We start from the raw sequence: 18,639 nt of genomic DNA on the forward strand, positions 1-18,639 counted from the left end.
AATTAAAGGAACATACAGAAAAATACTTACGTTAATGCTTCACATGAAATGTGTGGATTCTTGAAAAGAATTACCCTGGTTGGTTGTAAAAAGTGAATCGTCTCAATAACCACAAATCTGAATACGGAATCTGTTTAGGAACGCAAACTCTCCTTGTAACAGGTAATATTCTACCCGACACGTGGCTTGTTGCTCGTGTTATCAACCACTTGATTGCCTTGACTTAAATCGTTTTACAGACTATCTTATACTTTGAAATATTGCTGTTTGTGGGGTTAATCAAACAAGCATCATGTGAATGTCACTACAGTGTGAGGCGGATAGTATTTCTGGATTCTCTTGTACATTCTGTTGCTAGGTTACTACATCCCCAACTGGAGAATTAAAGTGATCGCCTGCAAGACAGACAAACCGACGAACACCAGCATGAGGGCACCAGGTGAGGGTTGTCCTATTCCATAGCGGCAGCTACATGTAGCAGAAAACGAACACACACCTTTGCATTACAATCAAATAAGCGTATAAACATCAGTCTGCAAACATATCATAGTACAAGCGCGTAGATGATAACTACAATTACATTGAAGATACTTACTATTATTTCTTAAACTGAAATGTATATTTCATTACTATCTGCCAAGGAGAGCGTGTTATCTACTTTCGAATTATCAAGTGTTTTCAAGTTATTTGCCGTAATTTCGGGTCTCTTCTCTGGCGTTAAGGATAACGAGCGAAAGTTAGAGCTTTATGTGTCAGTATCTATACTCAAAATAACTAATATAAATCTTCAATTAAATGCGTCGTGGTTGAGGGAAAAGAACATATTCGAGTGAGTTGATAGGCTGACTGAATCAGTGGAAATGATTTCAGTTGGTTGTGAAAATATAATCATACAGAAAATACCAAAAGGAACTACGACCTACATGCTGCTAAATATTTACATAAATAGTGCATCAAACCGAGGAAGCGTTTCAGGGTATTCAAAAATTTTTCTAAAATAATTCCGAAACACCAGGTATATACTTTCTTTTGCACAGAGGCATATGAAAATATCTTCCGCGTAAATTTAAGTTTCATGTTCCCAGATGCTGATGTAATTTTTACGCTTCAATGTCATATGCAAAACCTGACTGTTACATGCAAAATGCAAAAACTTGCATCCTCATTAATTACATTCTGGATATTTTATTAATTTGTCTCTTTTAATGAGAAGAACTTATGAAATAGGAGATGGGAAGGGAAAAAAAAAGAAAACAACAACAACAAAAAAAATCATTCAGCAATGAGTACACATAAACAGTCAATACCCCTAAGCAATTTCTGTACCTCCGGCAACTGGAGTACTAAATGGGAGCCGCTTGGATTCTGTGTTATACTATGGACATGTTTTAATTACAAATTACTCTTATAATTCATGTGCGTAATTTTGCGAATATTTGTTATATTTCATGCCATTTTGTTATTTATTTGAAAAGCCCCTTAAAGATCTAGGTTAGAACTGATCTTCAGTAAGCCCAGTTTGTCGTAAGATTTGTCTAACAATCGGGTGGTCAGCATCGCTGACTTGGTTGACACATGTCACTGTGTATCCCAATTGCCTATATCGATATTCATGCTGTTGATCACTGGACTGTCTGGTCCAGATTCGACTATTTACGGACTGTCGCCATATAGCTTGAATATTGCGGAGTGTGTTACACAGCAACCAAACCATGGTTGTATATGTGTGTATCTATTGTTTTGTGTGTTTGGGGGTTGGTTTAGATGAATTGGTATCCGATGAACTATCCTGCCAACGTGAGGATTAAAACTAAACTCGCTCACTCATCTAAACGTGTAGGCCCCCTCCCTGCTGGTCTCATCATCGAGTCTGTGTTGGAGCACGTGGCCAGGCATCTCAGTCGGAACGCCCTGGAGATCAAAGAGCTGAACCTCTACAAGATCGGCCAGGTAGGTTATGACCAGGGGATAAGTGAAAGATTTCTTTTCTCTTTGCATACAATAAATCCAGTTATATAATAGAGATTCGTGTCCAGTGTGCAGAAAACAAATGAGCAAAGATTTTGTTCTTTGGGAGGAACGTAACATACCCAAAATATTTTGCTTTATGTAAAAGAAACAAATATGGTTACTAATGTTCTTTTCGCTCTTTGTTTGGATATATTACTGTAATGTATCCTGAAAATTACAGAAGGTTGTTGATCTATTATCTTAGTAGATCATCAAGATAAATGTAATGAAGAAATATTGAGACTATATATATGGAACTCTTGTTCAGAACAAATACACATGCACGTGTAACCAAATGCGTTGAATAAGGTGTGTTCTCGAACGTGCCAAGACCTGTTTACTGTTGAGAAGTGATAAGTCGTTACCTGGGCAATGAGCAGGGCATTAAATGGGACCTTGTTTGTCTTAGACTGACCTGCGTGGACATGAACTGACGTACTGCACCTTGAGAAAACTGTGGACTGACCTACAGCAGTGGGCGGATGTTGCCAGACGCCAGAACGAGGTCAACAGCTTCAACAAGGTACTGTAGCTCACTTATAGTGAAATTCCTTCCTCACCAGTAACTTACAGATGGACCTATCTTATACAATGGTGTATTTCCGACGGAGTTAAACAGAATTAAAGCAATTGATGTACATCATGTACTTTCTATTTGTATTTGCTATACATAGGGCCTAAAGGTAGGTCATTGTACTTCGCGAGATCCTGGTGCTTTCGGTGCCTAACCACCTTTCATACCTTTTCGTATGGAGTCATGGTTGTCACTTGACAGTACGGAACCGATAATTAATCTCTGCAGGAATAACAAATTTCTGATCTAACCATCCCTAAATTAGCCAGCCTTTACGATTGTCATGAGCGTTGACAGTCCAGCATGGTTGTACACGTGATCATATTTGTAAAGTCGTATTTGCCAGTCGCGCAATGTGGAACCTTATCTGGTTCATGAATATACATTGCAACCGGAAGTCATGTACCGGAAGTAAGCTGGGCCCCGTCTCGGCGTGCAAAGGGAGCCGGAAAGTCTTTGTACTTGGAAGTAGAGTCTCGCGAGGCTTTCAAGCCCTATTCTATTGATTTTACGAAAGAAAGCAGAACAAACGTGGTATTTCGTCTCGCTCACATTGCATGTAAGATCATATCATTCAAGGATTGTCTGTGAGTGCAAGGGCTTTAATCAAAGAATATTTTTATGTTATATTCATGGCTTAGTTTATTAATAATCGCCAGCAGCAATGGCACTGTTAGTCCCCATAGTGAGGTGATCTAGGTTTAGTTCCTAGCGATCTAACCCCGTTTCAATTGTTAAAGATGCGGATACAGTTTTATGGGTATATACTAGCTTTGACCAACTGCCTATTTTAGTTATTCTACTGTCCTGTGATAATAGGATTGTATGTTATGTACATGTACGTATTGTGTATTTTGGACTTTTAGAGTTAGCATATTGCTGCAAAACTGCTAGAAATTTCCACCTGACCAAAGGTACACAGTAATTAATTGCATGCGCATCAGGTTTCTGAGAAAACACATTGGGGTGGTAGGGTAGCCTAATGGTTAAAACGCCCGCTGGTTACGATGAAGACCCGGGTTCGATTCCTCCCGCCAGTACAATGTGTGAAGCCCATTTTGGTACCCCCGCATTGATATTGCAGGACTATTGCTAAAAGCGGTGTAAAACCACACTCATTCATTCATTCTGATATTCATTCAATTCTTAGGCTAACCAATGGAAGAAACGTGGGTTGACGATGACGCCTGTGAAGTATGGGCTTGTGTACATGGGCCCCGGCCATACTGTCGACGTTGCCATCTATGCCCGAGACGGTACCGTTACTGTCGTCCAGGGAGGCGTTGAGATGGGACAGGGTTTATTCACCAAGGTACGTAGACTGACATATTTGTCAGTTTGACTTCATCTTTGTAGATGCAATTGTATCAAATGCAATACAATACAACTGCACAACAACAATTTAAGTTAAGTTTAAACAATTACATCACAATATAATATAATGAAATACGTTGACACAATACGCTGTACGATACAACATATCATATATGCTGTTCAACAATGGGTCGTAAGTGGGGTAGCTAAGTGGTATAAGCGTTCGCACGACACGTTGAATACCCGGGTTTGATTCCCCATATGGGTACAATGTGTCTGGAATACTACAATCGGCGCAAACTAAACTCACTCACTCATCTAACGCCTTAAAGTTCAATAAATCCCAAAGAATTTTATTACATTCTGTTCAGTACAATGCCACATAATACAATACAAGTATTTCCTCTGTAGGTTGCGCAAGCGGTGGCCATGACCCTCGGCATTCCCGTGAGCAAGGTGAAGGTCCTGCCAAACCAGTCTCACACGACAGCCAACAGTTTTCTGACGGGCGGAAGCACGGCCAGTGAAACATCTGTCATGGTAAGAGGAAACATTATTGTGTAAAATTAAGAAACACGTTTCAGTATGTATACTTTATTTATATGAAGGTATTTGTATCAGTTTGGCGACCATAGAGAATTTACTGCTCTCATCTTCAAAAGCTCAGACTGTGCTCGTGCTGTTGATCACTGGATTGTCTAATCCAGATTCGATTATTTACGGAATAACCTGACTCTGGATTAGAGGGTGTATAAATAAATGATCATGAATTACCTAACTTTTGCCGGGATCAAATTCAAGTGCCGATATTGAGAGTATGCCGGATTGGAGGGCTGCTTCATTTTTTAAAACGATAGGGTTGAGGGTCTTTAATCTACATCATGGTAGAGTAGATACAATACCATTGACTTGCAACATACTTGTCTTACAGTCAGCCTTGAAATGTTGTGAGATCCTGAAGGAAAGAATGGCACCAATCCGTGACGCCAACCCCGAATTTGACTGGGAAACGTTGGTGAAAACATGTGATTTGGCTGGAATAGAACTAACAGCTAAGCACAAGTAAGTCTATATTCTACTCAAAAGAAGTTAAGGAACCTTACTAAAGTCTTGGTGTAAAAAAAAAAATCTATAATGCCACTGTAGTTAACCCTCGATGACCTATTGCATTTCTTGGTGTCCCCCTCCGCGATATTGCCGGAATGTTGCAAAAAGCAGTGTAAGGCTAAGGTCTCCCATCACATATTAAGCTATACTGAACAGCAAAAGAAACTCAACTCTGTATTTACATGCATGAACACGCTTACTTCTATGAGATTTCATTTTTTTCGAAACTTGCGTTTCTTTTGATGTTCAGTATATTTGTAGTTCTGTAAAAGGATGGGGTGTTCTTCCTCTGATGAATACATTAACTGAAATGATTTCGCTTCTACAACGTTATGTTGGGGTTATGTTGATATGTTGTCTCTCCGGCAATGTGTTCGCACGAACGAATTCAACTCGTGAAGGAATGTGATTGACTGAATACCCGAATGAATCACAACAAGACGCATATAAATCAGTCCTTGGTCCATCATGTGTACCCGGAGCGGTAGGTTAGCCGCGTGGTAAAAGCTGTCGCTCGCGGCTCCGAAGATCCGTGTTCGATTCCCAACATGGGTACATTGCGTGAAGCTCTTTCTGGTGTCCCCCGCGGTCATATTTTGCTGAAATTGCTCGGAAAGCGACATAACAACTTGCTCACTAATTCAACCTATCCTTCGCTGTGTCTCCCAGATCTACCCCGAAGAAGAAGGAAGGTCCTGGAGAGTTCCACTACTTCACGTACTGCGTGGGGGTGACGGAGGTGGAGCTTGACGTCCTCACGGGAGAGAACCAGGTCCGGAGGGTGGACATACTATTTGACTGTGGGGAAAGGTTGGTTCTAACGTACTGTGGAAATAACCAGTCTAGGGTATTTCCAAACATCAGTGACAGAAGATAACCAGTCTCGATTATTTCCAAACGTCAGTGACAGATAATAACCAGTCTTGATTATTTCCAAACGTCAGTGACAGAAGATAACCAGTCTCGATTATTTCCAAACGTTAGTGACAGAGAATAACCAGTCTTGATTATTTCAAAACTTCAATGACAAAGACTAACCAGTGTCGATTAATTCAAAACATCAATGACAGGGAATAACCAGTGTCAATTAATTCAAAACGTCAATGACAGACGATAACCAGTCTCTGTCAATTCAAAACATCAGTGACAGAGAATAACCAGTCTTGATTATTTCAAAACGTCAGTGACAGAGAATAACCAGTCTGTTCCACTGGAATAAAGCTAGTGTTTGACTAACGGGAACTGATACCACATTGAATCCCTTCACAGATTTATCAAATCAGTACATCGGAGTGCCATGTGCCAAAATGAAGAGAGTGGGTTATGTCCCGTTCCTTGTATTTTCTTAATTAGATGTATGCTACATACGCTGTGGGGAAATAAAAAACAAAATCACTAATGAGATATAGAATACCTGTGCAAAAGAACACGCAGCCTTGATTGTCCTCAGAAACAAACTTACAGGGACATATACCTGTGCAAATTACAGTGATGACACCAGGTGTTTGCGAAGAAGGTAAATCCGCCCTGGTTTACCGGTAACACAATGCGGTTACAAAATTTGACTAAAAATTGAAAATGAAACCACTCAAATAAATGTCATTAAATTATTTTGATTTTGTATTTCTTAATCAGGTAAGTAATGCTCGTAAATCCCCATATTTTCTCCTTTTTATGTATATCATTTTGAACATTATTGTCATGTCTGAATTTGCAGCCTGAACCCCACCATCGATATTGGTCAGATCGAGGGTGCCTATGTGATGGGTTTGGGGAACCTGCTGACGGAGAACATTATCTACGACCCGGAGACAGGGGCTGTGTTGACTGACGGGACATGGGTGAGGCTATACTATACTTAACTGCTCCTTTCTCCAATCTAGGAGTGAACAGTGCGCTGGCATTATGAACTAGTGCCATATTTATGACGGAAAGCCTTTACAGACAGTGAGTAAGTCTAGTTTTACCCCGCACTCAGCAATACTCCAGCTGTAAATAATCGAGTCTGGGCCAGGCAATCCAGTGATCAACACCGTGAGCATCGGCCTACGCAATTAGGATACGATGACATGTGTCAACCAAGTCTGCAAGCCTGACCATCCGATCTCACGACAAGCATGGGTAACTAAAGATGTATTGTAACAGGATCCTCACCTGTAGAAATACCTTTAAAACTAGCCCGACTAGTCGTGTTTCTGAATATAAAAACTTCTGCTCTGCGTTTTTAACGGAACGGTGGGGTAGCCTAGTGGTTAAAGCGACCGCTCGTCACATCGAAAACACGGATTTAATTTCCAACATGGATGCAATATGTAAAGCCACGCAAACAAAATTTAGAGATACCTTTAACACCCATCTCAAATCCAAAATACAGGTTGTAAGGGGTCGGTTATTTTGCACCATGAACGAAGACAGTTCTTCATTTATGTTCCACAGGAATACAAGCCGCCCACAACTAAAGACATTCCCGTGGACATACGCATCAAAATGTTGCCAGATGCGCCTAATCCCTATGGCGTTAAAGCATCGAAGGGTAAGCATTTCAATCCTCCAAAATTATAGTTTGTCGTTTAACGCTACACTTAACAATAGCTCAGCTTTATCGCAACGGTCTGTAAATAATGAAGTTTAGACCAGACAATCCAGTGATAAACATCATGAGCGTAGGTCTACGCAGTTTTGATACGATACGATGTGGCAGCCCATTCAGTGGATCTGACCACCCGATCCCGTTAGGGTAAACCTCACTTTGCTCCCTACCTGTACGTTGTGACAAAGGATTTAGTGGGGACGTGTTGTGACCAGCTATTAACTGGCTCTGAGCCCCAGCAGCTAATTACATGTAGCGTCAACAGTTGACAGTGAACTGTGCTTAATCAACTAATCATATTAAATTTGTAGAATATATGAGTGAGTTGATTTCATGTAAAGAAATTTAATGATTCAAACTCATAGAAAGTGGGTTCTCCGTTAGAGTGACATGGGTCAACAGTCTGAGATTTGTTAACAACTCCCAAGGAAGTCAGAATCTTGTACATTAAGGAGTGTAATGTTTCATGCATGAAATCATAAAAATATATTATAACCGACTGTACTTAATCCTCCCACCCCCCCCATTGTTAGCTAGCTTTACCCTTGAAACAAAGGCACGGGCACAGTGAGGGACCCCCCAACCCCCGCCTCCTGACCCCCGCACACACACACCACGAATCTTAACGGATGTAAAAGTAAAACTCACGGGAATAATCAGATCAGTAGTAATGATGTCTGGTGTCGTCTTTCACTCGTTATTTGTTTAGTTGTTATTCTAATACTAGTGCTCTCAGCTAAAATACTAGATTTTGCGTGCACGAGTAGAGGTTTCAAATCACGGCAATACCTTTTATACGTATTTCTCCAGCTACCGGTGAGCCTCCCATTGTCTTGGCTACTGGGGCATTGTTCGCTTTGAAACAAGCCATGGAAGCGGCCAGGTTTGACCTGACGTCAAACAAAGAGTTCCAACCAACAGGTAACAGTTTGATACACTTCCTTGTTGGTGTGTTATCTTGTTTATTTGTGTGTTTGTGATTTAACGCTGCACTTAGCAATTGGTATTATTTGCGTTCTTTTGCATTCAACGCCACTAATAAAAGAAAGGTTTGTTTGTTTAGACGCAGTATTAAAACATATTTCACCTGAATGGCGGCGGTCTGTAAATAATCTAGTGTGATCCAGACAATCCGGTGATTGTGTGTTTGTTATTTAACGCTGCACTCCAGCGGTTTTGTTAATAACTGAATGTGGTCCAGATAATCCAGTGATTGTTTGTGTGGGTGTAAACCGGCTATAATACAATAAACAAAACGTATAGTGTGATGGTAGCTTTTAATGACACAAACACAATGGCGGTGAGTTTGATGGGCATCACAGTCTTCTTTTGTACCTAAGTGCGCAGCAATTTCAACCAAGTATCGTTTAGGTGAAATACAATTTTTAACTGTGTATTTAATATTACCAGGAATCTATTATCTTTTAAGTAGCGTATAATCATTTAGGCATATTATACTGACTCCGAGGAGTTTTTAAAATTGAATTAACTCCCGAAAGCTAAGCACAATACAGGACAACATTCAGTACCGTTCTTTAACCTATCATTTCCATACTCCTGATGATCAATCTTGACAGGGCTGCGTATTTCATCACGTGGATCTACGTTTTCAGTGGCGCCGTACACGGTGGAGCGGCTGATGCTGGGGTGCGGCGTCCATGTTGACAAGCTCGTGCTGTGAGGGGTGTCTCCATCGGGGAAGTCGTGGTCGCTGTGGAGGAAGTTGCTCAATGTAGCAATGATGTACACAACTATATGTCACAACTATACCCTTCTGAATTAGACAGCAGTTAATCGCAGAATTTGTATCACATAAAATTAACAATCACTGTCTTTAAAGCAATATCATTAAGAACATCAGAACGAAAATTGATAAGAAAGTGGTCATAAGTAACATGTGCTGTGTTTGACTCATACATTCTCCGTAAAATACAGATTACAGAATTTTAATCCCCCACCTCGCCTTTAGCGCGAAGTAAGGTTTATGGTATTAGGGTCCGTCCGCCCGTAAGAATTGAATACCTTAGGAACCGTTGACTAGATTAGTTTCGTATCTGGTGCCTAGGTTCTTAACAGTATAAGAGAGGCCCCAGTCAGGTTTAGTGACCTTGACCTTCACTTCAAGGTCACAAAGGGACTTTAATGTTTTACCCTTGTCAACCAAATATCTCAAGTACCATGCTCGACTCGAAACTTTATCTATGGAAGACGCTTGGCACAGTCGATTTTGGTGACCTTGTCGTATTTTTCAAGGTCACTGTTAAGCTTGTCAGCAAGGTATCTCAAGAAGGTTCACTGGATTTCAGTCACAGACTTTCAAGACTTTTGTTTATGACTGTTTTGGCAAATTTCATGCACCATGACATGCATGGTCAAAGTGAGTGTTTAATATTTGTTATTTGTTATATTTTTAATTAATATTTGTATGTTTGAACAACTTAAGAGCAAGATATCAAGAGATGTTTTTGACGGGCCATGTTTTCGTTAACATTTAACTTCATCTTACACTACGACCTTTACTTTTTTATTACTTTTTAAAGTTTGATTTGATAATTTGCGGCTGGGATTATGTCACCTTAGTGATAATGCTTGTTTTTCAGTTGACTCCAATTCGAATCCGCACTGTCATACATCTGGCTTAGATCTGTGTGCTGGCGATACAGTATAGGTTCGAATCCGCACTGTTAAACATCTGGCTTAGATCTGTGTGCTGGCGATGCAGTATAGGTTCGAATCCGCACTGTCATACATCTGGCTTAGGTCTGTGCGCTGGCGATGCAGTATAGGTTCGAATCCGCACTGTTATACATCTGGCTTAGATCTGTGCGTTGGCGATGCAGTATAGGTTCGAATCCGCACTGTCAAACATCTGGCTTAGATCTGTGCGATGGCGATGCAGTGTAGGTTCGAATTTGCACTGTCATACATCTGGCTTAGGTCTGTGTGCTGGCGATGCAGTGTAGGTTCGAATCCGCACTGTCATACATCTGGCTTAGATCTGTGCGATGGCGATGCAGTATAGGTTCGAATTCGCACTGTCATACATCTGGCTTAGATCTGTGTGCTGGCGATACAGTATAGGTTCGAATCCGCACTGTCATACATCTGGCTTAGGTCTGTGCGCTGGCGATGCAGTGTAGGTTTGAATCCGCACTGTCATACATCTGGCTTAGGTCTGTGTGCTGGCGATGCAGTATAGGTTCGAATTCGCACTGTCATACATCTGGCTTAGATCTGTGTGCTGGCGATACAGTATAGGTTCGAATCCGCACTGTCATACATCTGGCTTAGGTCTGTGCGCTGGCGATGCAGTGTAGGTTCGAATCCGCACTGTCATACATCTGGCTTAGGTCTGTGCGTTGGCGATGCAGTGTAGGTTCGAATCCGCACTGTCAAACATCTGGCTTAGATCTGTGCGATGGCGATGCAGTATAGGTTCGAATCCGCACTGTCAAACATCTGGCTTAGATCTGTGCGATGGCGATGCAGTATAGGTTCGAATTTGCACTGTCATACATCTGGCTTAGGTCTGTGCGATGGCGATGCAGTATAGGTTCGAATCCGCACTGTCATACATCTGGCTTAGATCTGTGCGATGGCGATGCAGTATAGGTTCGAATTCGCACTGTCATACATCTGGCTTAGGTCTGTGTGCTGGCGATACAGTATAGGTTCGAATCCGCACTGTCATACATCTGGCTTAGGTCTGTGCGCTGGCGATGCAGTGTAGGTTTGAATCCGCACTGTCATACATCTGGCTTAGGTCTGTGTGCTGGCGATGCAGTATAGGTTCGAATTCGCACTGTCATACATCTGGCTTAGATCTGTGTGCTGGCGATACAGTATAGGTTCGAATCCGCACTGTCATACATCTGGCTTAGGTCTGTGCGCTGGCGATGCAGTGTAGGTTCGAATCCGCACTGTCATACATCTGGCTTAGGTCTGTGCGCTGGCGATGCAGTGTAGGTTCGAATCCGCACTGTCATACATCTGGCTTAGATCTGTGCGATGGCGATGCAGTATAGGTTCGAATTCGCACTGTCATACATCTGGCTTAGATCTGTGAGCTGGCGATACAGTATAGGTTCGAATCCGCACTGTCATACATCTGGCTTAGGTCTGTGCGCTGGCGATGCAGTGTAGGTTCGAATCCGCACTGTCATACATCTGGCTTAGGTCTGTGTGCTGGCGATGCAGTATAGGTTCGAATGATTGTTGGAACTCAAATCCATACTCAAACTCTCAAATATAAATTATGTCACATGAACAAGTGTCTTAACATGTGATCAAGGGCTGTGGGGTAGCGTTGGGGTTAAAGCGTTCGCTCGTAACGCCGAAGACCCGGGTTCGATTCCCCTCATGGGTAGAATGTGTGTGGCCCATTCTGGTGACCCTGCAGTGATATTGCTAGAAGATATCTAAAATCGATGTAAAACTAAAACCACTTGCTCGCTCACCTCATCGGATCCTGTTGCGGCAAAGGGACGATAGTACACAATAACTTTCAGCAGCCTAGGCGATTCATGTTCTACTACATACTCAAGATAAATATAATTTTGATGAATTGTATTTTAGTTTAACTTTATTATCGTGTCTGTATTTTATACCAAATTCATATATACTGGACAAAAATAGGGATATATGTCAATTTTGAAATTATGAATAATGATCTATTTATTCATTGACACACTGATGAAATATCAATCATAAAAATATTAATATCCCTAACTTGTTTTGTCCAGTATAGTATGATACTATATTATTAAACTGTTTGTAAATTTAGCAGATTCTGTATACAGACCGTTGATTTAACGGGAATTATATTGAATATATCTTGAATAAAAGATAAAATAAAACGTGACTAGGTATTTTCTTCAACTCGAGTACACAATCATTTAACCATCTCTCAATCTTAATATGTTGTTTTACTGCGATTCTGTATGTATAATGTATGCTATCTGGATTTGTCAAGTTATGTAAATTAAATCAAAATTAAATATTATTAATTCATTGTATGACCATTTGCGTTTGTTCGTATGCTTTGTAACAAAATATATAACAATTCTTCTGTTATAATTATTTTTTAATAAATACTGGAAAAAAGATATTTTCCATACAGAATGGTGATGACACCGGGGATTCTCGAAAACACACCTGTCATAAACACATGCATTAGAAAATACGATTCACGCCTTCCATAAACAAATGATAATTCTGAGACCTTAAATGTTATTGCTGCAGCGAGGGGATTGTCAGAGTGAATATCTGTTTATTCTCAAGAGATAGTAGCAGTAGTAGTAGCAGCAGCAGCAGCAGCAGCAGCAGCAGCAGCAGTAGTAGTAGTAGTAGAAGAAGTAGTAGTAGTAGTTGTACTGGTAGTAGTTGCAGTAGTAGTGTACAGCACTATGCACTAACAATAATTACACTATATCACAAGTCCACAAACCGGGCAGGGGTCAAACGACCATGTCATAAGTTCAATAACGGGTACGTCCACTATGGGCATTGAGAACAACAGTGCATCGACGACGCATAGTGCCTGTCAAACGTGCAAGGAAGGCTTGTCCTTCACCTTCAATAGGCTTGCACCAATGACGAACTGCTCTCTGATTGGTCAAAAACAGAATACTAATATTATCTATATTTCGTTGAGCGATGTATCATGTTGGTGCAAGCGTATTGAGGGTGAAGGACAAACATGGTGGACTCAATCACTCGGTACCGCTAATTTCCCAATAAAGTCGTGTATTGCAAGTAAATGAATACCTTATTTCATTTGAGAGGATGTCGAATGAAAGCGGAATATCTAGCGTTTACGAAAAGGTTATGTTTTTTCGCCGGTCGAGTGTTTTTAAGTGAAATACATAGTATTTCTTCTCCGAGGGGCGATGATTTTCGTAGGCAGGTTTTGGCGTACAAATGAAAAAGTTGTCTTTTCCCAAGTTCCAAGCAACGTTACTCGGTACATAGTGCACCGATTTTGATAGTTTTGAATTTATTCGAAACTGCTTTATTTCAGTAAAATTTCAGAATTCACCCATAATCAAGAGTGCGGTGTTTGACAACTTTGTGCGTGTTACATTTTATATGTTTCCTTTTTTATATGTATATGGATATCAGTGTACGCTTGGACGTAGGACGTAGGGCAATACAAGGCCCTGTATCTAGTATAGTCATTCAAAATGCAGGCAAACTTACTAAAGCTGATTGAAATTTGATGGTTCAGAAGGAATCAGTTCACAAAGACTTCGCTGAGTCCTTGAGAAGGAGAAGCACACTTTTCGCAGAAACTGAACAAACTTTAGAAAGTACAATAACATGTAAATGCCAAAAGAGTGTGCTGCATATAAGCAGTAATGTGAATCACTATTACTCTGGAGACAGTAGTTGGCTGATGTGTCTCTTGTGCAAGAAACAAGAATATCCTCAAGATTATATAAACACAACGCATATGAGAAACACAAAATGAACATTGAACTCACCAGAACTCATGTATCCTAGGTGTGATGTCTTCCGTCTGTGTTTTAACCAACTGGACTTGCATTTGAACGAACACTGATATGACATGTGAAATGAAAACCCAAATTGATATCGAATGACTGGTGTTAAAGCGTCTTTATGAAATGACAGGTGTTAATGAAGTGATAACGATTGTTCCAAGAAAGCCAATTCTAATTCCTACTGGGTAAAGTTCAACACAGATGCTCGTCTTCTACGCCTGTAGTACGTTTTACAGAAGATTCTCAGCAACGCATCTCGAAATGGTCGGTAGGTTCCCGCATAGATGAACAAGTTCCACAGACTGCTGCTTTGGAGAGTGAAAATCCCAAATTTAAATAGTGAAATGTAATCCTTACCGAAAGCAATCTTCAATGTGACATATATTGACAAAGGAAAATATGCGAGACAGAATGCACAGGCTGATATCATCACCATCAGAGGAAAACGATAAATGTTCGTTTTAGCGTCTGTGTTTGACATCACACTTACAGGTACGACTTGTGCCCTTAGGCGTATGTTTCTTAACACTGGAACAGAAGCTCCCACTATAAACACAAAAGGGAAGAAAAGAATACAACTTGTTGTAATGATGACCGCTGGAGTTGTACGTTCAACAAAACTTTGGTACACATGCTGGTTGAAGGTAAACGTCGTGTCCGAAAGAGTAAACATCAAAAGATGACAGATATTGATTATGAGCGAGAACATAAATGCCAAGCCGTAATTACGTGTGGTGGCAATTCTTGGATATTTCATTGGAAACCGTACCGCCAAGTAACGATCCATTACAGTCAGAGTAGTGTTGAAAACTTGCTGACAGCCTACTAGAATAACTATGGCAGCAGCTCCAGGAATGAAATAGCATGGATAAGGAAAACGGCCAAGAAATGCCGAGGGCGTTGCAACCACTAGACAGATGATGCCATAGACCAAGTCCCATATGGCCATGGATGCAATCATCCAAAGAGATGGCAGGTGAAGTTCCTGCGATATGAACGTGACACCAACAATGATACTGTTGGACAGTATTGTCAAAACTGACAAAATGAGGTATGATATTCCAATATGGATGTTAGCTTCGGACTGTGCATCATTGCTTGTACAATTCATATTCAACACTAAACGCCAGAGACAAATGACGTTGGTGTAAGAGGTGGCAATGATTATAGCGACAAAGAGCCAGTATGTGTTCCTCTTTGCTTGAAGAAGTTGTAACCTTGTGACTGCTAACTGGTGGTAAATCCTGTTGTTGCCATGACACCGCTACACAACTAATTAATCCCGAATCACACTCTCCATTTTGTTCGTTTGTGATAGTGTGTTATAGAATTATGGCAAAGAATCGTCATGACGGAGTCAAAGATAACGCACTAATGATAGGCAGTAACGATATCATTATGATAACGTCTCGGTAACAGGTTCTTTTGTCTGCACAGTCCCGAAGACACATTAAACGCAATGTGATAAGGGAGCATGTGTTAATGAATCACCTTGAAGAATACGTTGATTGCTTCAACGTTCCAGCCAATGCTTTAGCCATACATCTCAGGTCGTGCCCTTTGGCTTCTTTTTTAACTTGTTTACCCACAATAGATGCTATTAACAAAGAAATCCCATTTTTTCAACTTATACTTCTGATAAAGGTGGTTTTCATTTTTTTGACAAATTGTCCTGAACCTCCCAACATAGATATGTAAATATGTATTTGTTCGACGTTTTACACATGCCCCATGGATCAAGCAATGGAGTTTTCCCTTGCGTTGTTTGCGTGGCGTGGCGTGGCGTGGCGTGGCGTGGCGTGGCGTGGCGTGGCGTGGCGTGGCGTGGCGTGGCGTGGCGTGGCATAAAACATTGAAAAATCATCAGGGTCGTGTTTTAATATCAAATCATTTGTGCTGTTGAAAATCTACATTTTATGAGCTTTGCTTGTCTAAAATGCATTCTGTGAAGACAAATAGATCCAGATCACTAGATCCAGTCTCGAGTCTTCAGAGACTGTCTGTATATAGGTGGAACATTGTTGAGTGCGGCGTTGAACAACAAACAAACAGCTGGAAGGTATGCTGTTATAATTCTAGACAACGTTTGCATTGTCGTACCCTCGTACCTAAACTTTGTTAGATGATCCAACTTTACCATAGACATAAAATATACACTGTGCAATAACGTGAAAACATATCCTTGACATCAAATTGATTAAAATCTTCGTTTGTTATGGCATACCAAAAAATTTAAATCAATACGTAAATGAGCTGAGATAAAACTTAAATTCTTGAAAAATGTAAAAATGTCCATATCCAGTCTGAGATTGCCATGACACTCGCGTTTCATAATTAGTTCTAGACATAATTTGATAAACCCGTGAAGGTTCCGGGGTAGAATAATAGGCCTTCAGCAACCCATGCTTGCTATTAAAGGCGACTCAGCTTGTCGTAAGAGGCGACTAACGGGATCGGGTGGTCAGACTAGCTGACTTGGTTGACACATGTCATCGGTTCCCAAGTACGCAGATCGATGCTCATGTTGTTGATCACTGGATTGTCTGGTCCAGACTCGATTATTTACAGACCGCCGCCATATAGCTGGAATATTGCTGAGTGCGGCGTAAAACTAAAACTCACTCACTCACTCATTCACATAATTTGATAAATGGTAGCATAAATATTTTATAACAAAATACTTGTTGTTACCCAGCCTGACTCTACTAGCGGTTGGGTACACTAGCGGTTCGCTCGAACAGCCGGCTTTGATAATCCACATGGGCACAATGCGTGAAGCCCATTTCTGGTGTCCCCCGCCGTGATGTTGCTGGAATATTGCTGAAAAGACTCAAAACTAAACTCACTCTTGCACACCGACTCGGGAGAGATTTGTACGAGAATCCGTGTTCACCTGCGATATATCACTTGTTAGCATGTTTCGGTAACAATAACTAGGCCATGAACCGAATTGTCTGCTCAATTACAGACCGTTGCCCATATGTGGAATAATGTTCTGTGCTGCGTTTAGGCAATACACCAAGCAACCACAGGACGTGCTCACAGCTTAATCTATGGTGCAAAAATGAATTAAGAAAGTCTGATGTACGATAGTTTTAATGATTTTTTTTTGAGGCAGCATGAACGATACAGTTCATCCTGAAAACGACGTCCGCCTGCACGATGAGACAGGAAAAGGAGGTTCGAGGTCTGATGGATTCTTCTTGCGACAGAGAAGGCATACTGCCGATAGTATCAGGGCAACTGTTGACGCCACCAGCACTGTGCTGGATGTCGATATGCCGGTGTGTTCTTGCAGACTGCCACGAGAAGAATCTGATTCCAACACAGAAATATTTTCAAATAATCAAATAATATGTCCACCAACCATCCACATCTTATAAGAATGCTTTAATGTACCAAAACATAATTTGTAAAAGATTCTAGAGGGACAGCTGACCCCTGGATTACCTACGGCTCTGAATTATCATTTCTACACCGAGAAATAACTTAACATTATGTTGTGAGGGTTTGGAAATAACTCCGCACACAACACGCACGCACGTACACACACACTGTTGTTGGGTTATTGATAAAACAATCTAAATCTGGACATGCATTGCCTTTAAACAGAAAGTATGTTGACACAGCGAGGTCGTTATCTGTAAGTACTTCCTTTCTTGCTATTCTTGACCATAATAACCCTTGCTTTATCTCGGGTGGATGGGTGGGCCTGTTTCGTCCCAAGGACAATACAGTGATAGACTGACACCACAGTTTGGCATGACATGAAGCGTTTGCTTCTGTACTTAGGTCAATATGATGTTATGATATAGACAACTTTCTATGTTTTACAGGTTAGATTTTTGAAATGCAGCAGAGAGGGTGCGGGTGATCCTGGAACAGTCAGGCTGGGAAAGCTCATCATCAGCTCATCACTACGCTCCCTCTACACGCCGCCCAGATAACGAATGGGACTTCTCCCAAGAAATGCTGCCTAGTCGAACCCACAAAGAACTTTCCGGAGAATATGAAGGCTCACCAACACTGCACCCTTTTGCATTACCCAGATTGTCAGAAGGGCTGTGGGATGCAAGCGAGACATTTAAAAGGTCGAGGCCCGCATACTTATCATGCTTTTCCTGAATCTTGTCAATCGCGTTGCTGTCAAAAGGCACACATTTATTATTATATGCTCTTCTTATACAATAAGTAGTGGATAATGAACTTTCAATCTGGATAGGAAGTGTAAACGTCAACAAACGTTTCAAGGACAGACACCACCATTTCCCTCTATTACTACCCCTAAACGCAAAGCATGATATGCACGTGCACAACGCTGTAGTCCCATACACGTGCATGGGGTCCCGTTATTGATTTTGACGTTTCTTCAGGAATGTCGATAAGTCACTTAGAACATTAATTTTGACACTCATCTTGCATCACACATTTGTTAGTGTTTGTTTCTAGTCGTTTGTTTTAGAAAATTGTATACAAGCAAGTTACATGCCATACACCAATCATCTGTCAAAAGCGACTACATTCCAAGTAACTATGGTTGTAAG

The 18,639-nt window shown here is 41.0% G+C and overlaps 2 protein-coding genes across 2 annotated transcripts in view; one reads left to right on the top strand and one right to left on the bottom strand.

The window, feature by feature from the left end:
• LOC137283433 (uncharacterized) overlaps positions 1 to 9,317 on the top strand; it is a 34,769-nt gene extending 25,452 nt beyond the window's left edge. Inside the window, exons 24-34 of the mRNA XM_067814906.1 lie at positions 359 to 439; positions 1,841 to 1,950; positions 2,420 to 2,533; positions 3,735 to 3,896; positions 4,310 to 4,438; positions 4,830 to 4,960; positions 5,675 to 5,815; positions 6,723 to 6,846; positions 7,442 to 7,538; positions 8,406 to 8,516; positions 9,209 to 9,317. Of these exons, the coding sequence (XP_067671007.1) occupies positions 359 to 439; positions 1,841 to 1,950; positions 2,420 to 2,533; positions 3,735 to 3,896; positions 4,310 to 4,438; positions 4,830 to 4,960; positions 5,675 to 5,815; positions 6,723 to 6,846; positions 7,442 to 7,538; positions 8,406 to 8,516; positions 9,209 to 9,276 (1,268 nt within the window). The 3' untranslated portion in view covers positions 9,277 to 9,317. The remainder of the gene's footprint in view (positions 1 to 358; positions 440 to 1,840; positions 1,951 to 2,419; positions 2,534 to 3,734; positions 3,897 to 4,309; positions 4,439 to 4,829; positions 4,961 to 5,674; positions 5,816 to 6,722; positions 6,847 to 7,441; positions 7,539 to 8,405; positions 8,517 to 9,208) is intronic.
• LOC137284716 (UPF0764 protein C16orf89 homolog) overlaps positions 1 to 18,639 on the bottom strand; it is a 441,860-nt gene that overhangs the window by 361,327 nt on the left and 61,894 nt on the right. The gene's annotated exons all lie outside the window — the stretch shown is intronic.

Source organism: Haliotis asinina, chromosome 5, assembly GCF_037392515.1.
Source record: "Haliotis asinina isolate JCU_RB_2024 chromosome 5, JCU_Hal_asi_v2, whole genome shotgun sequence".
Classification (NCBI taxonomy): Eukaryota; Metazoa; Mollusca; class Gastropoda; order Lepetellida; family Haliotidae; genus Haliotis; species Haliotis asinina.